The sequence below is a fragment of the Vanellus vanellus genome, assembly GCF_965231255.1.
Source record: "Vanellus vanellus genome assembly, chromosome: 5".
Classification (NCBI taxonomy): Eukaryota; Metazoa; Chordata; class Aves; order Charadriiformes; family Charadriidae; genus Vanellus; species Vanellus vanellus.
This window is the reverse complement of record NC_138910.1, coordinates 60972974-61000252: the sequence shown is the minus strand read 5'-3', so window position 1 is coordinate 61000252 and position 27279 is coordinate 60972974. Positions and strand designations below refer to the sequence as shown.

Sequence of the window (27279 nt, the reverse complement as noted above, 5' to 3'; positions counted from 1 at the left end):
GTTTAGCATTTTATAATTTAGTTTTCATTAACATTTCAATTCATTAAACACTTTATAAAATCTGTAAAATATAGAAAAGAAAGCCTGAGCTATGTGAGGAATTAAGGTTCTCCAGTAACACAGCATATGCTAGCCTCTGTCTGCAGTTCAGGTACTTACTGCAGTATGAGACAGAAGGTCATCAAGACTCAATAAAATACAGCTGTGATTAACCCACATTTTAAATATTACCAAAGATTGTAAATAAGAAAAAAATGTTAAAACAAGGGTGGATGGGGAGAGAAGACAAGCAAATTCGAGTGTCAATCCCTCAATAAAGCCTTATTTAAATGTTAGAATAGGACTTTTTTTTTTTTCTATATTATATTTCTTTTATTTCAGTTTTTCCAAAGACTGGAGAACTTATTAGATCTATTCACTTTAAAGTAATTTTTTTTTACAACAAATCTAGCATTTTGTAATTTATTTTCCCAAGCCATTATTACAGAAGGATCTGTGTGGATTTGAGGCTTTATGTTTGTTGTTTTTTCCTTTGGGTTTTTTTGCTCATTATTAGGGAGCAGCAACTGCTTTTAACCAGGTCTTTTCTGTAGCCCTGAAGTGCTACAGAAAATTACTACCTGTATTATTGACATATGTCTTATAGCTTGTGGCATATCTGAAATTTTCCATACGTATTCATAAAGCACAGGAGACTTCAGTGTGGAACAACTGGACTTGTATGAAATTACCAACATGGATATTTTATGTCTGGAATATGGATATACCTGAATTGCAACATGACTTCCATTTGCTTCAAAGAACTCTCAGTCTGATCCTCTGACATATTTTCTCTCTAAGTATTCATTCAAAAATGTTAGGACCAGTCATTTAGTCATATCAGTGTAGGTTCAAACCCTTAACAGCCACTGACTAAAAACCTACTTAAAGGTAACAGTGTGCTTTCTAACAGAGATCACCAGGAAATTAGATCACATTAATTTGGGAAATCTATTTGCAAGGAGAGAAATTCACTGCTGGCATTTTCAGTCCTACTGCCTCCTCTACTGTGAGAGTTTGTTTCCCTGGAAATACCAGCCTCTGAATTTTCCTTCACATAAGCCTTTCTGTTTCCCAGTTTTCTCCTCTATCACACAAGCTAATCCATCTCTCCGGTGTTTTTCCCTGTGCCAGATGTTCCCTAGAGCTTGGCTAAAAACTAGTAGAGTTTCTCTGTTTTTTAAGTTCGAAATACTACTGATTCGTCCAGGAGGTTTCAGCTGTAAATTGATCAAATGGAGACAGATAATAGTGACCATAGTTCTCATCTAATTAAAATTAAGTAAACAAAACTTACCATTGATGTTTCCATGTAATGAGATAACCTTCACTACTTCAGTTTTTCTGGCAAAGGAAATTTCAATTTATTACACTCTTAGCTAAGAAAGAGTTAGATTAAGCTTGTTCACTTTATTTCCCTTCTCCTAACGTGAGGGGTCTTAACATGCACAAACTTCACTGGTAATTACAGCAGATTCAGCATAATTCAGATGCTTTAGCATCTTGTTGCATTATAAGCTTTGTGCATTGCATATATTAGTTTTCAATGCAACTGCAGATAGACAGGGTGGATCTCCTCTTAGTGGTGAGAACTGCTTCATTAATTTAAATTTTTCAACCCAACCCTTATTCTGAATGCTGTACAAGCCATTTACAGATTTCCAAGTTGTTGCACTATTTAACAAGGAAAGCAACCAAACCTGAGACTGCAAATGTATAAATGGATGTGGATTTTCCAGCAAGTAGCACCATTTTTAATTTATATTCTTCTCTTCATTTTTGTTATAAATTTTTGTCTAGGGTTTCAGTCATAATCTGTTTTGCTTGGTATGTTCAGAGGGACCATAAGGACAGAACTTTTTCTACTGCTGTGGATCTGGTTAAAACCCAAGCCAAATTAAACAAACACAGAAGAGCAGGCTGCGATGTAATTAGAAGCTGTTAGGGATTGCTAGGCTTGAGGCCAAGACTGACTGCTAAAACCACCTCATGAGCAGTAAGATATTGCAGTAGCCCTGGGTTATTTTAGAGGTGAGATTTTCTAATTATTACTTTTTTTATTGTAGAAGCATCAAATTTCAGCTGTGGATCAAGACCCCGATTCCACTGAGCACTGTATACTGTAATGCCACTTGCACTTAATTTCAGTGTCACCTTCTTGCCTGCCCTCACTCAGTTTAAGTTGCATTACTGAACGTTTACATATTGATAGAAATCTTTTAAAGGCAAGTACATGTCAGTGGATTACAATGGTTCTGGTATAGTTATATTTCAGCCCTTTAAATTCAATCAGTGTCTTCTGAGTAACTGCTACATTTAATTTAACGGCTCCTTTGTCATTGCAGATAATGATAGGAGAAGGAATTCTCTACTGTTGCCTGTCCAAAAGAAGAAATGGGATTGGAACAGAGGCCAATATTAATGCAGGAGGATGTAACTTCAATTCTTTTCTTAGAAGAGCTGTCAGATTTGTTGGTGGGTTTCAAATGTTAGTCACAAAGAAGAGCTTTCCATATACATTCAGTTTTCACCGTGCAGGTTTCCTTCTCTGAAACAGCCTTTCAGAACAGTGCAGGGCTGTCACTGGCATAGATCTTTGGCCAGAAAACGTGAGACGAAACTGTCGAATGGAGCAATGGAGCAGCCCCATACTCAGTAATGCAGCATCTACACTCTCCGTTTTCCCTTTCCTCTCCTGTACTATTGTCAGTGTTTCTAAAAGAATAATTTGTTTTTCCTTCTCTGCCCACCTTGAGCTGGCTTCCTTTTAATGGTTTCAGTGTATAGTTTCCCCTGCCTGTCTTCAGTGCATCATAAGGATTCAACCTACCTGACACAGTATTCAGCATGACAGTAAAAATTTGTCAGAAACTGTCAGTAGATTTGACATTCTTTTTCTGGGTTGTGTTTATCTAACTCTTGAAAAAGGGGTAGAATCTGGCAACTTAGAGAGGAACATGCTGAATTGTTTTATTTTACTTTTTTTTAATTGTCATTTATGAAAACTGAGCTTGAAAAGTCAACTGGACTTTGTTCCCCTCCTTAACAGTTAATTTCCTCTACCAATGAGTGGCTAAAGGAAAGGTTTTCTCTGTTCCAGAACTCTTTCATTAGAGAGGCCAGCCTAGGAAAAGACAACCTGCAGGACAGCAGACTGAAAACCTGGTAGGAGGACTATGCACTAGGTTTCTGTAGTTTGGCAAGCAGGAAAGTCATGAAAGGAGAGGTTATACAGTCTATGACCAGTAAAGCAACCTCTTAAGAGTAGCAGTGAGGAAGTGAGCAGAGGGGATGGTAGATTACAACGTCAGCAAACAGGACTGTAAAGATACCCCATGCTCTCTACTTCTCCTGTATGGCATCACATTCCATCACCAAAAAAGACAAGCTCAAAGATACATTCATTTCATTCTTGATTCATACTCTGAATTTGCAGTTTCTTTCATATTTTTATGACTTTAGCATTCTTTCCATTTTAAGATGAAAAATAAATGTATTTATATGAATACAAGCAGGGAATTAGAGGTAAATAGGGGAAAAGCAGTTAAAAATGCTCAGTAAAACAATTGCATTTACTTCAACTGCCTTGTGAATTTGGCATTATTAACCAGACAAAAACATTGATCAATTACCAAAAAGACAAATACTTGGACTCATGGCAAGGACCTGGTATTCAAGAAATATCAGAGGTGCGAAGGTAGGCAAAGTTATTGCCAGCTGATGAGTCCCTGGTGGTAAAAAGAGAACAGGTCCTCAGAGCAGTGATCTAATGGGCAGCTGTCCATGTTATTAAAAGCCTGTATCCCAGTGGGCAAGTCCAAGGACTGAATGAGCACATATGCTCTCCTCAAATAGTTGGCTGTCCTTTAGTTCAGAAACCTGCTTTCCAACTGAAGCAGCTCCAGCATAGTTCACCTTTATGAAAAGATGTTGGAGGACATCAAGCTATCAAAATGAAATGTTAAGTATCAACAGGAAGAAAACAAGCATAAATTATCTTATTTTTTTTACAATAAATAATTAAACTTTGCAAGGTTTTCATTGAAGAAATACATCTTATTCTTCAGTTAAATACTGTCAAGTTCAATGGCACAAGCCCCAGAATTCTGTTGAATATATTTTGTCACAATGAATTAATCTAATTTATGCATACAATAAAGTTAACAAGCTCTGTTGATTTCTTTCCTAGGTGTTCATGTGTTTGGTCTTTGTTCTACTGCTCTTGTTACTGATATTATACAGCTATCAACAGGATATCAGGCACCATATTTCCTGACTGTTTGCAAGCCTAACTATACATCCTTAAATGTATCCTGCTCAGAGAATTCATATGTTGTGGAAGATATTTGCTCAGGATCTGATCTCAATATTATCAATGCTGGAAGGTTGGTTCTATCCTTCATTGTGTACATTTTTAAGTATTCATTTTATTTTTTATTTTTTGTCCCAGTTTCAAGATTTTTTTTCTAGTTAAAGTCTGAATGAGTTTTGTCAGTTTTCTTGTAACAAAAGTGAGTTAGTGATGTTCAATGTTCTGTATAAAGATACTAGGCCAACAGTGGGCTTTGGAAGACTTTGTCAGATTCCAAAGCACAGCTGTTAGTAGCTAGTTATTTTCCCTCCTTCAAAGGAGACAATTCCCTATACAATTACTAATATGTATAGCTTCTACTGCTTTTCCCAGTGGGATCTGGGTGAGTTCTCCATAACTGGCAGGAGAAGTCGTCACACAAATACTTCGTCTGAGACCTCAGTATAACATATATTACTGTTCCAGCATTTTGGTCTTTGTTTGTGAGGCTTGGTTTTGGGATTTCTTGGAGGAGTTTATTTGTTTGCTGTTTCTCTAGTTAAGTTTTTTATATTGACAGCATTGAAAAAAATCCCTTTATTAGAGGAAAGACCACAACAGTGCAAATCTGTGTGTTCCCAAACACATGCCTATTCTTTCATGGTATTTCTAACTGGTGGTTTATCCTCCCTGGTCATTCAGTCTTTAGCCTCCTCCCTACATACATAGCCAGGAGATAATTTGTTTATAGTAGCAGGTTTTGGACATGCATATCAGTCAAGTTGAGATATAAACCAGACTATATATCTTACTTTAAACAAGATTAATGTGACAAATAGTGATAATTCAATTACTGATGACAGGTCATAGATTTAAACAGGGAATCTGAGGGTATAAGTCAGTAAGTTTTACTGTTCCGATACATCTGTTACTCATTAGTTCAAGGACTTCATTAGCATGAAGTGTCCTAAATATAAGCACTACACTACCGAGAAATCATTAAGCTCTTCACTGAATACAATAGTAGTCTTCTGTATCTTTTCCACACCAGGTTAATCTTTATTGCCTGTTAGTCATTGAATGTTTGAATATTTGGCAGTCCTTCAAAATTTTGGTGCTTTTTTAAATCTCCTGCTCTTCAAAAAAGTTACAGCAAAATTATAGAATGCTTGAAGTGACTACAATTTCTGTGTCTGACTCAGCTGCATAATTTCTCTGTGTACCTGATTAGTAGACGTGAAGCTGTGTTACTTCTGTCACATCCACTTCACTAAAGCTTTGAACTCCTTTCTTCTGTATGCAGCCCGAGAAGCTAGCTTCTGTTTTAACTTTATGCCTCGTGGCATTACATTTTTGTCACAGTGATATAATTAAAATGTTCTGTCTATATATTAAGGCACCTCTCCCCTAGTTTCTTTGCTTTTCTATTTATTTCAATGGTCAACACACTTGGGAATCATGAAATCATTCACTTTGTATCTTCCAGCAAATCTCGTTATCTATCTCCTTTCACTGGGACAAACCAATTTCACTGATGTTTAAAGACCTTCAGTTATTTGATTAAAACTTTCTAGTTGGCTAAGATTCATAATTAGCATTGATTAATTTGCCATATCTTTTCAATTTATATATGTGGGCATGATCCAGAGCTGGAATGAAGGATTGTAGCTCTATTTGGCCCAAATAATTTGGTGACAATAATTCTGGTGAAAGGCATAACCAGAATCACTATATCAGCCTTCACCTCACTGTCTCGTTTCCCGTAACCATTTGCTGTTACTGGGATACTGCCATTGAAGCCTGGTGCTTGCAAGCAGTGTCTTGCACCTACATGGTGTCCCAGGGAAACTGGTGTAGCTTTTCATTATTATATCTCGTTCATTTCATTATCATCTCAAATATGATGCCTACTGCCTGTAGACATTCCAAAAATGCTGATCACTCCTAAGTTTAAATATGATCACTTCCAAAAACCAGCAAAACTAGTTGTAAGATATTAAGACTAAGCAGTCAGCTTTTATGTTTCTTTAGGAAGATGACCATATATTGATATCTCAAATTTATTCCCATCATAGAGGATAGATTTCATGTTCTGGTATTCTGGCACAACCCTCAGTTTATCCTTAATTCAATTTTGTTGCATTTTTCCTTTATTAAATTGTTGCTTCTTTATGCCTGTCTCACCTTTACCAAAGCAATCAGCACTTGCTACTGGTTCAATAGTTCCTTCAGTCATCTGCTGTAGAAGTTATGGCATAACTTCTCCAGCCCAGGAGGTTAATTTGACTTCAGTAATTTCAGCTTGTAAGGGACTTGTTCTTCTGAGATTGCCTTCATTTTTTATTTGTACTTTCCAGAAACTTTGGCTCCAGAAATTTGCCTCTAGACTCCCCTACGAAAAGGACAGAGAGGAACACATAATTATCCAGCTGATTATATGAAGTCATTTTCTGCAACATCCCCAAATATCCAGCAGTTTCCTTTATCCATCTTTTCCTCTATTTATCTTCAAAGAGCTTTTTCAGTCATTTCTGTTCAGATCTCCAGTGAGTTCTCTACCATCTATCATTTCTAATGTTCTGACTCAGTACAACTCTCTGTCTCGGTATGACTTTTTCCTCATCATTGTTCCCCCTCTACACATCCTCGTGCATGAGCATTTAGAGTGATACACTGTCATCTGAGTTCAGGACATGTTTTCTTTGAGACCTTTGTTCATCACCTTTTCAATACAGAGCCACACAAAAAGGCTACGGATTTTGAGCTTGAATCATTTTCATTTTAGATTAAAAGATAACAAATAGAGGAACAAAAGCAGTGTCACCATGAGAGAGTAAACAGAGTGCCTTTAGTCTGTAGCATGCTGTGCTTGCCTTGAAAGCATATGAATAGAAAATAGAATAAAGAGAAAATTGACTGTAGCACAGTGACACACCTTATATACTATAAAAATGCTATCAAATTAAGGTTAAGTTCTGAGTGGTACTGTAAGTAGATTTATGCTTCCACTAAAATCTGCACAGTAAAGTAGTTGATTAGCCATTATAAACATTTAAATTTTTTTCATGTCTTTATCCTCCTGCCCTCAACCTTGAACTTGTTCCCTAGGGATACTATTTGTGAAAGATTTGTTCAAGGGCGGGACGGGGGGGGGAGGGGAATTCAGGTCAGCAGTGTGGCATTCACACTGAACTACATGCTCACATTTAATTGCCAATGAATTATTTAGAACAGACAAGGCAAAATGCATAGGAAAGAAATTTAGAAACTAGATTCTGCTGCTTTGCAGAAAAAATGTCTTTGTCTAAAGGTAAAGGACTATGTTTCAGTCTTTGCTATTTTAAAGTAGCTAACCCAGGTGTTGCTAGGAAAATGGCTACACGTGCAGCCCGGTTAGGGTGGCAAGCTGAATGATTGTTCAAGTATTTATCCCAAGCTGAGCTTTCTCAGATGAAAGGGGCTGCTGTGGCTGCGAGAGAGACATACCCTTCTTCACCAAGACAGCCAGCACATTACATGTCCATGCCATTTTAAGGAGATAAATGTACAGATATAAACTGTTATATATCTTCACTGCATCTTACTCAATTCTAGAGCTCAGAGGTCATAAAAGTTTTTTAGGGCTTCTACAAGCTATGAACTAGCTGTCTGTAATGGAACAGGTGTTACTGAATCCACCCCCAGCTAAGTTTTTCCTTCTACTGTGTAAAAATGTCTCCTTCATGTTCACATCACTTTTCTTTTGTTGTTTTTAGAGGAATGAAATGGGTCTATAAGAAGAATAATGTTAAAATGTCAGAGGGCCTCATGTGATGGTTCTGTGTAGCTGCTACTAACACAAACCCTCCTTTTCTTGGTCAGAGAAATAGGAGCTAAGCTGTCACTTTCAATTTTCATATCTGTAGTTTCTGACTCAAGACCCAGTCCACATCATTCAAGTAATTTCCAATGGAAGCAGAAGGCCCTCAGCAATTTCAAGAATACACCTGGTATTGCCTACTGTCTCACACAGTTTGGACCTATTTTCTTTTACCCTCTTGTTCTGGGATTCACAAAGGGGCCTGGTAACTTAAAATGCCCTCTCCGTGTTCTTGTGCTCCATTTATTTCTGTCATCTTACAAGGTGCTGAAATTTTAAAAATAAACGTGAAGACATAGCAAATAAAGATGTAGTTTGCCTCTCTGAGAAGAAGTTCACCCTGTCATCCCCCCATTATTAGAGCAACAAAGCAGGGCCTCTGTAGAGTCCAAGTGAAATCAGTGAGAATAATCATAAAGTCAAGGTTCATGCATTAAATAAATTGTATAATTAGGTACTTACTGAAAAGTTATTATGGAAATTTATTTATAGGAATAAACTTGTAGGTATTTCTCTCAATCAAACATTCAGTCTTTAGCTCGTTCCCACTGTTGTCGCAGTACATATTTTCTTAGTACACAAAAAGAATTTCATGCTAAATATTTAATTCAAAACAAAGGCGCTTCATTACATTGGTCCTTTCTCCAGATTATAGAAAAGAAATTTAGAAATTAAATGTTACTGATCCATCATGTATTGCTTAGGAAGTGTAAGCTGAAAATGACTGTACCACCCAGTGTTTTTTTTTCAAGCGAATGCTAGCATAGTGTATTTGAACTGAGAAGCATAATTTGAGTCTCCTTCCTTGGCAGAAAGTCATTCCCTTCTCAACATGCCACCCTGGCCGCCTTTGCAGCAGTGTACATTTCGGTGAGTAACTCTGTTCATTTTCATTTATACAAGACAAAAGTCAGAAAATCCTTTGCTGTATATTGTAAAGTGACGTGTTGCCTGGATATCCTGGATGGATGTAAGTTTTTATCCTCCCAGTCTGAAAGCAAAATAAAACTACTAACAGCTAAAATAAAATCAGCTCTATTAAGAATACAGAAAGGATTCAACTGCTTCATATCCTTTGTTAACAAGCAACAAAAAGTATAACATTGAAGTATATTTGATGCCTCATATTATGCACATAAAATGCAGTGCTTATCTGTCTTACAGGGTGATATTTTAACTTACCATCCAAATTAACCTTTACGTGCTCTGCCTTTTCTTTGTTGCTGTCTTCACTTGACTCGCTGCTTTTAAACTTGAGGCATTAAGGAACAAACATTTATTTGATGTGGTTTCATTTGACCTCCATAGAACTGCAACATGGATGAACTAGCACAATCACTCCCAGGGGCCTTCAAGGTGCTACTGCAAAGCAAGTGAATAAAACCTATCAGTAACTAGCAGGAAATTGTAGGACACGCTGCAGCAATCCCAGCTGATTTTCCACATCTGACCAATGACATTTCTTCAGTATGGTCTACAATGTTTGTATGAGTGACCACTGATGTGAAGTTTAAAAAAAACAAAAAACAAAAACCAAAACAAACAAAAAACAAAAAAGTAATTCCATCACTCATGCTGTAAAAATCAGAGGAAAACAATAGCAACCAGTTAATCAAATTAGATAATGGAATTGTGCATGTACTGGGAGCTTGCCAGTATTTATTCTGCCCAGAGTAAGGCCAAAATTTGCAATGATACTGATGAACCATCTCCACTTAATTTTTGTGAACTCCCTGACATCACGGCCCCCAGTTGAGAAATGGATCTCTAAAGCATCTGGTGGTAGCTTTTGTTAGAACAGGTTAATGCTTTCATCTGGCACGACATCTGGCTTCTCTATTTCAGAAGCAGTGGCTCCTTAGTCACATTTACAGAACATTTAGGCTCTGACTGTGAACAGTATTTAGGCATAAAATCCTTATCCTAATTGATGTCAATAAATAATACTGCCTATGTTTTTGGAAATGCATTCCTTATGATTTCAGATCTTCCTACAGTAAGTGAACAAATTTTAACAGGGCTGTAAATTAAAATTAAACTCATTATTTTCAGTGTCACTGTGTAATAGTGATCTATATGTGAAAGAAACATTGAATATGAGAAATTAATATCCTCTTAGGTAAATTTAAGTTTCTTCAACTGCTTCTACTTTTCTTTCTTTTTTCAAGATGTACTTCAATTCTACATTAACAGACTCCTCAAAACTTCTGAAACCACTCTTAGTCTTTGCTTTTATCATCTGTGGAATTATTTGTGGTCTGACGCGTATCACCCAGTATAAGAATCATCCAGTTGATGTTTACTGTGGCTTTCTCATAGGAGGAGGAATTGCTCTCTATTTGGTAAATATAATATTCATGTAGTTAAGTTTTAGCAAATAAAACTGATAAGGCTATAATAAGAATACTGGTATTTTTTATTATAACCTTTCATCATGGTTACATGCCATAAATAAAAATATAGTGAAAATGTGTTGTAATCACTAAAAATGTGTTGTAATCACTAAAAATAAACAGGAAAAAGAAAATAATGTATTTCTATTTAAAGTGCCATAACAGTGCACAAAGTGGTGTATAATCATCTGGTATTGTATACAGAAACAGCTCTAACATTATGTGCTTCATTAAGTACTTAAAGATACTCATCTTTTCTACTCCACACTTACAAGCATAATGCAAGAAAAATACTGGATTCATTGGTATTTGTTGCCAGCCTGAGTTTATATTGCCAACATTAGCTTTATGATCTCAAAAAAAATGCTTGAATTAATATGTAGCAACTCAGATGAGTAAATTGCTGAACCTGCAAGAAATTAAAAGCACTATTACACCCTGGTGATTCTTTGGAGCTCTTGGGAAATTATGCAGGGGAAATAGGATGCCCAAGCCAGGTTATTCTCATGCTTTTTCTCTGTACTGCATTGAGACAGATGGAGCACCTTGGAAGGGTCCTGTAAGGGAATATGTAGGATAGGCCTGTTGTATCTGTCAGTATTTGCTTTTGCTTGCTACTCTCAGTATGTCTCCAACATGACTGTTGCTGCCATAGCTGTTCATCACAGTGTCAACCCAGCTGCCTGTGAGCAATCAGAAACTTGTACTGACAACATTTTTGCTCCAGTGTGGGCAGGTGAACATGAGAGTCTTAACAGACTCCCAAGACTCCCAAGAAGTCACCGATGAGTTTCAGTATAATACTAAAATAAGTTCATCTCCTGTCCCCCTTTTATCTGTGATAAAATAATCTAAGGTACATGCAGATGGTCTACAGAGGTGATAGGGGGAAAAACAGCTTTCACAGTGGCAGAAGAAACAGCAGCCAGTGTAGATAATAGAAACCCCATAAGCTACTAAAGTCAGTTTCTATGATTGCACTGTGAGCAGAAAGGCACTCTGTAGAATATTATTTCAAATGATTAAGCTGTTATAGACTGTCATAAATGGAGCTGTTGTTCCCATGTTTGAAATCCACAAACAAGTATGTTCTTTGTTAGGTCTTCTCCATGTACTGTTGCATGACAACATACATCAGAGAGTACATTGTCCTGGATACCCAGTAGTCAGTAAATCTGCCCTGAAAACTACATGCCAATAAGAGGGATGGCAGGGGAAATAACATGATACTACAAATAACTCTGAAAGGAGTGTAAAGAACAAGTGACCTAAGTGATTGAGTCAGGCATTTGACCCTTTCATGGAATATTCTCAGTGGAGTCTTTTTAAAATTACAGCATTTTACAGTGAGTCTGCTGAATACAAAAATGTTGTATAACTAAATCTTGTTACAGTTCTGTGCAGCTTGGAAAGCAATTGATTTAAAGTTGATAAATTGTTCTATCATGTAGATATTGTATTACGTGGTTATTATGCAGTAGAAAGGGCAGAATCACAGGGCAGAGAACAATTCAAGCTGTAACAAGATTCAGTAAATCAGAGGAGACAGCAGTGTAGCTGTAAAATAGCTTTGCCTAGAAGACTACAAACATTTATTTTTTTATTTTTGTAACACAACATTCTTTCTTCAGTTGTATCTGTTGCTTTATAAAATGAAGAAAACTGAAGGAGGCTAAATCTTTTCCTCAACTATTTATTGCCATGAACTATGTGCCCTAGTTATCCTACTGAGAATACTTCATACATATCTAGATGTACCAGATTGAGCACAGAATTTGGAATAAGGATATACTGGTGAGGAAAGGAAAGTGAGCATACCTTGTCAGTTAAGCTGGACTAATTCTGTCAGTCAATATTAATTTAAAGACAGAAGAATATAATTAAAATACTTTAAAACATATCTTTTCTCCATAACTGATTGTTGATGCTTCTGTTCAAATATCAGGGACTGTATGCTGTGGGCAACTTCTTACCAAGTGACGAGAATGTGTTTCACCCAAGTTTTCACAGAGAACCTCTGAGGTCTTTGACAGACCTCAGTCAAGATGCCAACAGAATCCTGCCAGGTAAAAATGGTAGCAGCAGTGATGGCATTGTCTCTCACCGTACAGAAGGTATCCTGAATAGAAACCACAGAGATTCAGGGTCTCTGACCAATATCAAGAGAGCAAATGCTGATGTAGAAATAATAACACCACGAAGCCCAATGGGAAAGGAAAATATGGTTACTTTCAGCAACACGTTGCCAAGAGTCAACACACCATCCTTGGAAGATCCGGCAAGACGAAATGCAACAATACATGCATCGATGGATTCTGCCCGTTCCAAGCAGCTGCTTTCCCAGTGGAAAAACAAGAATGAAAGTCGAAAGTTGTCACTGCAAGTAATAGAGACTGACTCTGGCCAGTCACCACCAAGGGCTATCGAAATGAGATCAAGCTCAGAACCCTCCAGAGTGGGTGTAAATGGTGATCATCATGGCCCAACTAGCCAATACCTGAAAATTCAACCTGGCAGCGTACCAGGTTGTAACAATTCGGGTCTTTCTGGTGGGCCAAGGGTCTCTATTCAGTCACGTCCTGGCTCATCCCAGCTAGTGCATATTCCTGAAGAGACTCAGGAAAACGTGAACACGTCACCCAAAAGTACTTCAGCTAGAGCTAAATGGCTGAAAGCTGCTGAGAAGAGTGTTGCATGTAGAAGCAATAGCCAGCCAAGAATCATGCAAGTAATAGCCATGTCTAAACAGCAAGGAGTGCTTCAGGGCAGTCCAAAGAGTTCAGAGGGAAGCACAGTCACCTGCACAGGAGCCATCAGATATAAAACCTTGACAGACCATGAGCCAAGCAGCATTGTCAGAGTTGAGGCCCATCCAGAAAATAACAGACCTGTAATTCAGATGCCATCAGAAGGTGAAGGAAGTGGGTCATGGAAATGGAAAGGTCCTGAAAAAGTCACCCTTCGTCAGACATATGAGCTAAACGATCTTAACAGAGACTCTGAGAGCTGTGACTCCTTAAAAGACAGTTACGGGTCAGGTGACAGGAAAAGGAGCAACATAGATAACAGTGAGCATCACCATCATGGAATCACTACGATAAGAGTCACACCAGTGGAGGGAAGTGAGATTGGCTCAGAGACTCTGTCCATTTCTTCTAGCCGGGACTCAACACTTCGAAGAAAAGGTAACATCATTTTAATCCCCGAGAGAGGGAGCAGTCCAGAGAACACCAGAAACATCTTCTATAAAGGCACATCCCCCACAAGAGCATACAAGGAATGAGAGGAGACATATCAGTTGGTGCGTACCACCACAAAGGAAACACATCTTGACACAGGTTCTGCTCTCTTTGGTTTGAGTTGATATTTACCTTTGATGTGCCAAATTATTGACCAGCAGCCCAACTGTTGTTGAACACTGCTGATGTGCAATGTGCATGAGCCTGTGAAAAGCATGTGGTGGGGGAAAAGCACAATGCCAGAACCTAACTAATGTGAAACATTTTCATGGAACTTGTTTCTTCAGACTCAAAACGTTTTTCTGAGGGTGATGATGTCAATGAAAACAATGGTCTTGAACATAGACAATTTATTTCCTGAATGTGCCAACTTTTTATTTTATTTATATTTGTGTCCAAAATTGACTGAATTTTTCTCAGCAAAGGCTGTATCAGTGGTATATATTCACCTTTGCAGAATTTGCACCAAATCTTTAATACAGGATGGTGCTGATGATAACTTTAGATGTTTTGAAAAATGGCATACTTATTAGACTCTACAAACACATGACATATTGATGTGCAGTTACTTTAAAAGTAATATTGCTAATACTATGATGATGCTGGCTGCATTCATTTAGTGTAGGAAATATTTACAGCTTTGTTATAGTGGATCTGTCACATTCAAAGATTGCAAAGGTTTTGTGTAGTTCTTTAAGATGTCTACTGCAACAAAAAATGTGTGGGTGACATTCCATTAGAATGGAATAACTATCTATTTTCAATAGTTTTGCTGCTACTGCTCAACTTTTGTTTAAGAACAGGTGCTACTAATGAAGAGGCTGCTTCTTAGTGAGCTAACTTGTAGATTGTTTTAAATTATGTTTTTTAAGGGGTCTTTTAAAGTACTACAAGTAATTCAGATTTTACATTTTTAAACCTCTTTAAAACGGCAACCCTTCCATTTTTCTATTAGTTTTTAACCGTATAATGCAGGACACCAATAACTGCAAGACGTGCAAATGTGAAAGGTGAGCCATCAGTAAATAAAAATAAATGGTCACTTTCCTGACCAGCTTCCAAGGAGACAGTAATTAATACCATAGCTCACACTTAGAAGCAGTCATTCACCTCACTTGCTTAGCATGCCACAAGAACAGTCACAAGTTTCACCCCAGTCGCCATCATTTAAGGGATTTATGCTTCGCTTTCAAAATGGAATGCCTTGGTATTGCAGAATCACTGAATGAGTGTTGCACTGTGCCACTACTACTGTTCACCTCCCTTGAAACACCCTCCAGAGCCTTCTTAAGCATTATATTTTTCCCAGCACTGCCACTTAAGAATACGGAGGGTCTCTGTACCTAAGAATACGTAGGGTCTCTGCACCTGAGAGAACACAGATTATTTTAGTAAATTGAGCTTTGAATATAACGAAAGAACTTATATCTCCATGGCCAAAAATTGTTGAAAGGATAAGCTCAGAAAAGAATAAGCATAGCATATCCTGGGCGTGCTAGAAGAAATGCCTCATTACATTTGGCTCTGACTTAAATAACTTAAACCATAAAAGTAAGCCAGGGGCCGTGCTTGCCCAGTACAGCTCCTCATTCTCTCCTAGATTATTTCCACCTGAAAGAGAACTAGTATCAGACACTTCCCAGCTCCTCTGCTAGGAGGGGGAGGGAATAGTTTAGCAGTCCCCTCACTGAATAAGTAGTAGCAGATCAGGTCTGTTCTCTGGCTTCTTGAAAGAATTGTTTTGCTCTAAGTCCCCTTCTGGTTTAGGGTATCAGAGAACCAGATAAATACTACATAGCCAGAACCTGTCTACAGACTCTACCCCACAGAACTCTGAGGAAAAGCCCACCCTACACCAGCCAAGTAGGAGGCAGAAGGAAGAATCATCCCATCCCAAGATGATAAATAGCACAACACACATACAGACCAAAAAAAGGAAGAAAAAAAAAAAAAGAAAATCCACAAAAAAATATCTAACCAAAACAAAATCCCAAACCCAACCCCCATCCTAAATAATTTCAGAAGTATGAGGATGGTGTTTGCTAATTTGTATACAAGAAGGGATTAAGAGTCAATGGAAAGCTCTATATACTTTCTCAGTTATGCAGGTGCTCCAGGCTCAGGTGAGTGCTGTCAGCCAATCCTGTCAAGCAATGCTTCCCTCACCTGCCCATCACCCAGTGTTGTGGAAGAGTATTGGTCCTTAAGAAAATGGCAACACTTTTCCTGCTAGTCATAGAAGATGACCCAATCATACATTTTGATGATTGGGAGGAAGTATTTTGCAGGTTACACGAAAGAAACTAACCAGTAGGGTTGCAGAATATCGTGTATTTTAAAGATACAGTATGTTGAAGACACACTTTAAGGTACGTTCGCTGGGAAAAAATAATCATAGATGCCAGGGAGAAAAAAAAGAGTAATTTTTTAGAAATATCTTCTCAGACTCTAGTATTTACAAGTCAGGATTTGTTTTTTTTCCTTTGAAAAGGATGAATCTTTAGTCCTTGGTATTTAATATCAAATTTTGTACAAGGTTCCTAGGAATTATGAACACTTGGATTGTCATGAACAAAGCCCTTTGGATTAAGTTTAGTCTAGATACATGATAAAGCAGGTAGCATTAGCTTTAAAGGAATGGGTAAGACACAATCACTGTTGGCCTATCAATGCAGGGAAATAAGACGCAATCATTTGTTAGTTTGTAAGTGCAGGGGGAAAGAACGTAAGTAGATGAACCTGGAAATAATGGAAAATTGAAATGAAGAATAATGGCAATAAAGCAAAGATTAGAAAATGTTCCCTCTGGCAATTTAGCTGTTTTGGAAACAGCAGGATTCCTGGTGGGAGTGTTTGTTCTTTATTCCTTGGTTTTAGTCTGATATAACTTGGCATATGTGTTGCTTTTATTACTCTAAAACTTGCTGCACTATTTCAAGTGCAGTGTGATATTTTTCCTAAGGTTTCCTATTTCTTAACAAAAGATTTTAAAGCTCTTGTGTAATCATTGAAATTGTGTTCTTTACATAAATATTGATATATTCTTTTTTACTCAAAGTGCCAAAGGCTACTGTTTTTAATAATGGCTTATCAAATTATATTACGTTAGAGAGCAGAAATATAATAATATATACATTGGAACTCAGACCTCTGCATGTATATTTGATAAGGAGCCTTTTGTAAAATTACTCTTTGTTTACATTCCACTGATACCTTAATTTAAAATTAATCAAATAAATTGACAGGTGACATCTTCTTAGTGTTCTGATTTTCTTACTTGCTAACAGGCACGAATTTCTTTGTTAGGCTGTGCTTTACTGAAAAAACAAAATACTCTAAAATATGTTTTTAAATGAGAATTCTCTATATAAAGTATTGTGTTTAATAAAATGTTATGCAATGTTTTCAAATGGAAAAGAATTTGTAAATTGCTATAAATGTATTTTGTTAAATAAGTACAGATAAATGCTACTGTGTGAGTTTATTGTGCTAACATCATGAAAATAAAGATAAAATTCCTCATTAAAGTTCAGTCATTTCTGTGGTGAATCAAAGTCTCATTCACCCCAAATTGTTTTTCATTATCAGGTATCTCATGACACGTAAAAGTGGTTTCAGTGGGAAACCTCAAAACCTTGCATAGTTGTAAGAAGTTGTGAGGAACAGTGTCCAACCAAGCTTGTCTCCATCCAAAAATGATTTAACAAAAAAAGAAAGTGAATTGGGAACTTTAGGCCCTGTGAGGACATGTCCGTTAGATCATTCAGCAGGACCAGCTACGTTGCTAAGCTCCTAATGCCTCTTAACCACTTTGCTAGAGTTGGGTAGAGCTGCTGGACACAGTGAGGCCCACCTTGGATTTGTGAACTAGAACAGGGCAGATGTAAGGAGCAAACCTGAGAGAGAGGGCTCTCCCCAGGAGAACAAGTTAGGATGCAGGAGTCATCAGGTGACATACACCCTTTGCTGGCAACAGTGAAAAACATTATGTATAGCAGCACACCATCAAAAACACTGCCTTATCGAGAAGCCGCACAAGGTATCTAACAGCAAACAGTGTTTCCAAGCCTGTCTTGAAACACCCTGAAACAGGGCAAAGGCAGGGCCCTAAGTGCCTGGAATGGATGACACTGCTGTAACTGAAGCATGCATGGACATTGCCAATGGCATAACAAGGACCACAGGGACTAGAAGGGGCCCTGCAATACACACCAACAAATCAAACTGATAAGGAGAAGCTTTCTCATGCGTGCCTGGGCCTTTGTGTAGGCTGCCACTTTGTAGTTGCATGTCCTAGCAGGTGACCTGCCTCGGCTCTGGGCAGCTGATGGCACTGCTGTACTGAGGTTGGCTGTTGTCACCCCAAGCTGTGGTGCAGATCTGGGTCACTTGGCAATACCTCTCCCAGGACTTTCATGACAATTTAAGATGGGGGCCCTCTGGCAAAAGACAATCAGAAAGCAGCATGTTGTCTCTCAGAGAAAGGGAAATGTACATACAGTTGTGATACTGCTCCCTCTGTGGTGACTGAAGGAGCTCTGCTTGTGATCCAGATTGATAACTGTATCTAACCATGCAAAGGAGTTTTCAAAGGTATGAGTGATCAAACTGAAACTTAAATCCATTTCATGCTGGATTTTAAAGAGCTTCAGAGGTCTTGAAATAAGAACCCACATAAGACAAGACTGTACCGTAATCAGTTTGATACAAATTTATGAAGACCTTGTATATGACAGAGCAGTGCACAGCTAATTTGGCAGGAATATTTTAAAGGCATTACAACCCCTTTTCATAAAATCATGAATAAAATCTCTTAACAAACCTTATAGCACAGAGTGTATCAAGCATTGGACAAAACTATCAAGTGTCTACATACTGCACATTCAAAATGGAAGTAAGGCAACTCCAGTTGAACACATGTGCATACACAGGCACTAGTAACACAAAGTTAACGTATTCAAGCCAGGCTTTAGAAAGGGAAAGCTAAACAGATAATTTAAATTGAGGAACAAATTGTGACAAGGCTGCAAATAATGTTTCTAAAATTTTTCTGCTTTGCCTGCAGTAATCTGCATTCCAAATATGCAGAAAGGCATGATTTGGTTATACCTCCCATAGCAGAAATATGTTCTTCCAGCTATTTGCCATAAAGGATAATAGGAAACTTGCACATCCCATGGCTTTACCAGCATAGCCCTGCTAAAAAAAAACAGCTAAGATGAGAAGTCATCCAGAACTCAGGCAAGTCTGCTCAGACCTAGAAAGCACTTCTTATGTTTGAGGAAAAAAAGAAAAGAAAAATACAACTTTTTTTTTTTTTTTTTTCTCCCTCCCCCCCAAAAAAATCTCCCTTCTTTCAAAGGCCAACTGTCATTCAGCTTTTTCCAACTATATTACTTTTCCAGTGATGTTCAGACAGGAATGAGAGTCATGGGGATTTGTGGATCTGTCCACTCTCTGCAGCTGCTAAATGATGCATAAGGGAAAGCTCTGCTCTCTCACCGTATCATACACAGGAGACCGGAGCATATCTGGGAGCGATGTGATTCTTTTCCTATTTCTGTTCCTGCTTCAAGCTGAGCTTGTTGATTATGACTGTTCCTGAACTGTACTGGGGCCAGAAAACTAGCTCTGCTAAGAGAATAACATCACACAATTGGGAGCAATAGCTTTTCTCATTTTAATCTGTAACGTATATGGCAATATAATCAATGCTTTGCAAAAAATAGCCATATTTGAATTTTCCCTAAAACTAGCTAAAATGTTTTTTCAATTAGTACAGCCTATGTTTATCAAAGTCTTGAGTATTCATTCTTTTTGTGTACTTTCATATACAGATTAATGTGATGTTGACTACCTGAGCTATGTAATTCACCATGAGGGCCAGTCACCCTGGGACTTGTTTGTTTTAGACCAGAATAGGTATGGATACTTAGCAGAGTGCCAAGTGTGCACTTTTTTTAGCAGAGCATCATCAGGGGCTGAAAATCTGTTCCCAGGCCCAAAAGAAATATTAGCTAAAACCCATGCACATTATCAGTTGCCGTCTCCTCTGGTACCTCTTATCTTTCTGTATAGTATGAGACAGTTATATTCACTCATCAGAGAGGAGAGTTTTCATAGAAGTGGTTCCAGCAACCTGTATCTCCCAACACTGAGAGTGTGCCAGCCTGGCAGGGGAACAGCATAGGCTTTGCCCACTTCTAGGTTTTAGTTTCCTGAGAACTACCACGGGTCTGATGCCAAATTAATGCCTTGATTTACTACCAGAGACCAGGTTTCCACCTTTTAATAATGAACAGTAAAATGGAAGAAAAGCATGTGGTTTAAATGATCAGGATAACTTAGGCTTTATATATCACATTCTGCTTCATATTACAAAACAAAAGTGCTGAGCTTAACAGATTGCAGACTTATCTAATCTGCTAAACCAAGGCAGACTACTGGAAGAGGTTCCTCAAAATGATTTAACTTTTAATGAGACTTATGACACAGTCCTCCTTTCACTAACCATTTTTATGATGCAAGGGCAAGTCCAAAGGCAAGTCCTGCCTGACAACCTTGTGGCCTTCTATGATGGAGTGACTACACCAGTGGACACAGGAAGAGCTACAGATGTCATCTATCTGGACTTCTGTAAGGCCTTTGACACAGTCCCCCACAACATCCTTCTCTCTAAATTGGAGAGGTATGGATTTGATGCGTGGACCGTTCAATGGATGAGGGATTAGTTGGGAGTTCACAGCCAGAGAGTAGTGGTCAACAGTTATGTCCAGATGGAGATCAGTGACAAGTGGTGTCCCTCAGGGGTCTGTATTGGGACCACTACTGCTTAATATCTTCATCAATGACATAGTGGGATCAAGTGCAACCTCAGCAAGTTTGCAGATGACAAGCTGAGTGCTGCAGCTGACACACCTGAGGGACAGGGTGCCATCCAGAGGGACCTGGACAAGCTTGAGAAGTGGGCCTGGGTGAACCTCATGAGGTTCAACAAGGCCAAGTGCAAGGTCCTGCACCGGGATCAGGGCAAGATTAAGATTAAGCAACACTTAACAAAGCACAATATCATCATTTGTAAATTTGTACATGATGTTTATCAAGCAGAGTAGGCAGATAATCAATGTTTTCTTAATCCTTAATACTTAATACAATGTTTTCTTAATCCCTCTTCAATTATACATCAAATAATTGAGGACTGGGTCACTGTAAAACAATTAATTTCCTCCATAGTTAAGATACAAAATGTGCCTAGTTTGCAACCCCCCCCAAGCTCTTGTCATTGGGACAGGGTAAGGGAGGAACCAAAGGAACTGATGAGTGCATATTTTAATCTGTGAAGTGATACAAGAGCTGCATGGGCACTTTATGAGATTTAAGATTAAAAATTTGGTAAATGACAACAAGGAAGAAGAGTAGCTAATTCAACACTGGACATGGAACTAACAACTAAAATACTTCAGAACACACGAGAGGGGCATATTGCTAGGTCAAGCTCACAGAGTGGATTCTTAGCAAGGATGGTGAGTTGGGCAGTAGCAGTTGTGTGCCACTAAGCAGTATTAGACTGCATAAATGGTCTGTTGTTATAAAGAAAAACCTGTAGAGAGACATGGCATGAGGTATGCTGCCACAGAAACAAATGTAGCTGCTAGATATACTGCATCATTGCTACACTAAGGACAAACCATGGATCAGCAGTATACCACGAACTGCATCTAACTTGCTTTGTTCAATAAGAATTTAAAATCTGACACAGTTACATGATGATCAATTATTCTATGTAATACAGCACAGCTGCACAGACTTGACATACTTTCTAACAGGACCTAAAAACTAGTGGAAAACTGGAGATGAAAACCCTAAAAAATTAAGGATTAAATATCATTCAGATGTTTTAGTCTGATGTCCAGAGCACTTTGCATCTTCAGAAAAAGAAAAAATCTATAGTGCCAGTTACAGGGTAGTTTACTTGTGCAGTTTTTGCACCTATTTCCCACAGAATGAAGTTCAAATTAGATTTTTCTAATGCAAGACCATCTGTCCTATTTCAATTGATGTTACTTTCTTGTACATAAGGAATCCAACTGCCAGAACCATACACCACAACACTGCACATCTCATCTTCTATCATAGCCAGCCTGGTACCAGTCTTGTAAAGACTAATCAGCCTGTTTCACCTAAAGTCCAATTACTTTATGTAGAATCAATAAACAAATAAAAATAAGCCGCTGTCTAAATCACTGCAGAAACTGGACTTTAAAGTTTACTTTTAGAAAAAATTATAATGACAACAGTTCAAGGCTGAAATGTTCTTTCTGTGTAGTCAGTACCTCATTAATTCATAATCCTATAGGGAAGTGTAAATGTATTTCTACTTTAAAATTATGGTACCATGCAGCATTAGATTATCCAGAGAGAGTTTAGCATTGATATATAGCTGATACATTGAAATCTGAGTTCACCTGATTCTCACTTCCTTGAAAGCATTTTACTACATCAAACAAATTAATAGTATAAGAACTTACAGGGAGAGATGTAATATCTGTTATGTGCATTATATTTAGGGCACAAAGATGATATTTGGCAGATGTTATCATCTCCTGCAACTGTATTAATCTTTACTAAGTGCTGCCAGTTCCTGGTAGAATTCTGATGATATCACTTAAATGGGAAAAAAATGATATGTTTCAAAATTATTCAGTTTTGCTGTCTTCTGTGAGACCAAAATAAGGTGTTCCATTTAAATGCACTCCTACATGGATTTCACTGCGTAATGGTACTCAGTGGCAGCAGCTTACACAGTAATGCTGCTTTGTATTAAAAAGCATGAATTAACCTTATATAAACTGCAGTAACTGCTTCCTGCATAAATGAAAAGATCTTTCATCTTTCCAGCACAGGAAGTTTAATTGAATTAAGAGGCTGTTAATCCAAAAGTTCAGATATTTGCAATGTTTACACATCTCTGGTACCAATAACATAGAAGAGCCTGTGCAAGCAGAAGCCTCTGGATATGAATATCACAGATCTATTACGTTAAGCATAAAAATGCTGAAAGTATTTTCAATCTATGTCTTTTTAAGAAGACAGGTACTTTCCAAATATGGAAGCAATACACATTTTTAGATGTTTTGCTGAGCATCCAGTTGATTCTGGTGACTCTTCACCTTGCTGAGAAAAGGACTGCCTTCTGCCTCTGCAGTGTTGGTCTCTAGGAATGTATCATGGCATATCTCTGTTGACTGTATTGTCTCTGCACTAAATGCAAAGTTCAAATCTGTAAGTCTTCTGCTCCTAACTGCCTGAGAGTGCTTTGTATATATAAGAGTAATGAGTGCTAATTAAGAATGTGAGACAAAAGGACAGAAAGTTTGGGTATTGTATGCTGTTTCTTTTCAAACTGTCATCTGCACCACCTTAAAAAAAAATGTAGTGACTCTTGGAACAGGGAAGACCTAGTTACAATGAAAAAGATCCTTTGGCTATCATAGCGAATGTTAAAAATTTCTGCAACTCTGTGTTAGCTAACGTCATCACTCAGTGTTTCCAGGATCTGAATTCCACTGAGTTGACTCGAAACAGATAAATATGGGGAAAATGCATACTGTCAATTCAACCCAAGATTAAATAACCTTATATGTTGAAATCTAACAGGGAATATTCTAGCACTTACAGCTCTGCCCAGGTAAGCAATTCTGACATGACTTAATGTCAAAATATAGCACAAACATGGACACTTATATGGTTGATAGGTGTATTAAATTAATTTCTAAAATATTAAAAAAATGAAAATAAACATTCCCTTGAAATGACCAGAATTATTTGATAACTGCCACTAAGAAACTAGATGCGCTATATATGTATGTATGACTACGTAGAACATGTGGATTCACACAGGCTCAGTGCAGCCCTGGCTCTCCTTGTTCCAGCATAAGTAGTCTGTGTGAGGCTTTGGGCTTTGAAAATTGTTAGCAATAAGAGCCTGGGAAATGACAAACCTGGGGTACTAGTAGCAGGGGTGATTAACCAGCATGGAAACTGCTAACAAGCAACAGAACAAGGACAAGAGGGGAAGACAACAAAGTCTGGAAACCTTTGCTGTCTCCAGTTTCTTCCATTCTCCTTTAATGCTCTTAGAAAAGTGGAAATCCAGGTATTTTTTACATTTTATAATATCTAGCACTCCTCACCATAGTACTGATGCCATGTCCTACTACTCACCCTTCTTTTTTCACAAAAACTACAACTCCATACAATAGGTTCTGTTTACCCATTTCTTCCTTCCCTATCATTACTTTTCTTTTTCCTTAGGTTGCCCTTGTTCTGGGAAGCACAATCTATCCCTGTGTTTGTCATTACACAGTAAGAAAGATAGTGATTGTAACCTATATAGATGGCCATAATATATATGTTAAAAAGTGACCCTAAAAGCTAATGTCTACTAGGTATTTAAGTGCTAGCAGTCAGGACACCAGGAAAGGTATTGCATAACCCAACATAAACTGCTATACCACAGCCCATTGAGACAGTGTTGAGCCCTACTCTATTGGCAGTATGAATCACTGGGAGTGTTACACCCCTTTGTCTACAAAAACAAAAGCTGACTGACACACAGTTCTGGCAGGCTGATACTGCTTCAAGATACCTGTTTTTAATACCCTCCTTTCCTCTCTCCCTACTAAGAAAGGACAAAAAGATTCTACAGAAGGGAAGTGCAAACAATGTGCAGACCCATCACGTGTAGCTTTCAAAACAGGAGTGTCTTCCAAAGCAGATCAAATAATTAGCACTAACAGAACCATCAATGTGAGCAGGGGCTAATTATTAACCCACACTAACAAATGAGAGCAGCAGCATTTCCGCTCTCCTCTTAGTGTTAAAATTCAAAACCTTGAAATGAGGAATATTCTAGCTGGAACCTAACAAATGTCTTAACCCTCCCTCTCACCAATCTGTCTTTGCTGCCCATCAAATCCAATTGACTGACAGGCAATTTGTATGAGCCTTTGTACTATGTAAGCTCCAGTAATTCCGTCTTTTAGAAAGCCTTTCACTCCTGGTCACTGTAAGAGGCAAAAAAAAATGTGTCTGTGTGAAGAGAACAAGTAAATTTGGCAGAAAGCATCCCATCAACTCCATTAGCACTACTCTTGGGTATGGCAGCTGGGATGGGCCAATGGCCATAACTAGCCCCTCTTTCATCATTTTACTTAACCTCTTAAGAGACAGTGATGGGATCTTATTGGCCCAATTAGCATCTAAGTCTTGTCAGACTATGTTATCTCAGACTTAGTCGAGATTGTTTGGACAGATGAAGCTATGGAGCTAAAAAATACTGAGAATGACACATTTTATGACATGAATTGGTCATTTCTTCAAGGAAGAGGAAGGATTATTTCTCTCTTACCATTTCCCTAGCAACAGAGAAAATGAGGGGTTCTTTTTCATTTATAGAAGAGCCTTGATTTCAGGATTGCTGGAAAATAGAAGCATCTGCTTGTAACCAAGGCACCTTCTGAATAGCACAGGACTTTCAGTTAAAACCCTAAGAGCTTTTTAGACCTTATGCCTTATTATGGCAATTATTTCAGATAAAAGGAAATTACAAAGCCTGAGGTATGGGAAGGCTTTCATCACACCATGTAGTCCTCATATTATAATCCCTCCCTAGGAGAGAACTTGCTTGACAAATACTATAAATAGGAACCTACATAAGAGGATAAATAATTATTCATCTGCTGATAAATTCTGACAGATCATCTTTCCTACGCAATTTAAGTGAAAGACATAATCAGAAAGTCCTTTATCTGTTAATGGCAAATAGCACTCTAAATCCAAACTACCTTGAAAACTACTGAAAGCTTTAAAATGTTAATTTACATTTTTCTCTTTGTCAGTAAGGTAGTATCACTGAACTCTAAACATTGTATTGACATGGAACTGTGGGGGTTTTATTTGTTTGTATGTTTTTTTACTTTTTCACCCTGTTAATGTTTAGTAGAGTTATTTTCATTCCCACTAAATTCAGCCTAAGTTCTCAAGGTTTGCTTTTTGTCAGGGAGGCTGGCCACTCTCTTAGTGGAGAAAAAGGGTTAAAATGAACCACAGTTAATTCATTAAACCAATATATGAGAGCGAACATTTCTTAACAACTGCTACACTTGCTCTTTACTCAGAGTCATTGTGACGATTTCAAATGAACAAGTAGGTAATACTGGAGAAAAAAGAAAAAAATCTGCAACCTCCCACTATAATCCCATTATGTAATAATTGCTGGAGTCTCTGAACTAAGAATTTCAGTTAGTCTCATTCCTTACAGAGACTGAAGAAATTTTTAGGCAAGGCACTTCCATGACTATGCAAGTATTTGTCATTAAATAGAACCTAGAAATGGAAACAGATACAATCACCAGAGATTCTTTACTTCTGTCCTGCCAGTTTGCAGGGAGAGAAGGTGACTAGTGCTGAAGACGAATGAGAGAAGTATTTCTTTTCCGCCAGACCAATTATTTTTAGAATTACTGTGCTGCTGACAGTTTGGGGCCTGCTATGATAGCAGATCTGAAAAATCAGAATAACACACCTCTAGAGTACAAAAGGATAATGATTTTTTTAAAAGATTTAAAAATACATGAATGCATAACAACCTGTCTTCCAGAAATCTTCCACTGAAGCCAGGGGGTGGGGGAGGAAGTAATAAAGGTTTTAACCATGTGATATGGCCACATTTTTCAGATATTTACAGATATTTTATTTATTTTATGGAACAGCTGGGGGGGGAAGTCCATTTTTGCCTATGAAATTCAACATTTGAAATAAAATTACAATAGTTCATATTCAAAATGAACCCTTCATGCCAGATCTCTGAAGAATAATGATGCTAAAAATAAAACGTTACCAGGGAAACTGAATGGAACAGAAATTAGCAATAGGGCCTGATCTAAAGCCACTGAAATAAATGGAAACAGGCTCCAACTACACTGAAGAAAAAAAATCTGTGTTCCAGAATTTCCTCCTTTCACATTTTAGTGGCTTCTGTTCCATGTTTGTGAAGAAATCAGTTTGAGCTGAAATAACATATAACCTGTCAACAGAATACAGGTAGCTAAGCTTCACTGTGTGGCTACTGTGAATTCAGCAACAGGAGCTTTTGCATGGGCGTTTTTAAGAGGAGTCTTGCCCATTTTTGCTCCCTTGTCCTTTAAAGCTACAGACTAGAAACAAGAATAGACTTCAATTGAGGCAATTCTAGAAAAGATCAGAGAAGGAGACATTATAGTTGATTTCAGGGGAAACTTGCAAGGCACATCATAGTCTGGACTTTACCTTGTGGAAGAAACATGATGACAGGTGGTAAGCACAGGTAACATATGGCATCCCAGAATGACGAAAAATACACAGCTGGCTGATGGAGGAAAGAGCTCAATTGGTTTGGAGAACTGGCTCATCAAAAAT

General features: G+C 37.9%; 1 protein-coding gene across 1 annotated transcript in view; it reads left to right on the top strand.

The window, feature by feature from the left end:
- Positions 1–13865, top strand: part of PLPPR4 (phospholipid phosphatase related 4) — a gene marked incomplete at both ends in the record, with an annotated part of 31011 nt that extends 17146 nt beyond the window's left edge. The window contains 5 exons of the mRNA XM_082483936.1: positions 2385–2514; positions 4229–4424; positions 9002–9059; positions 10358–10531; positions 12528–13865. Of these exons, the coding sequence (XP_082340062.1) occupies positions 2385–2514; positions 4229–4424; positions 9002–9059; positions 10358–10531; positions 12528–13865 (1896 nt within the window). The remainder of the gene's footprint in view (positions 1–2384; positions 2515–4228; positions 4425–9001; positions 9060–10357; positions 10532–12527) is intronic.
- Between the last annotated feature and the right edge of the window lie 13414 nt (positions 13866–27279).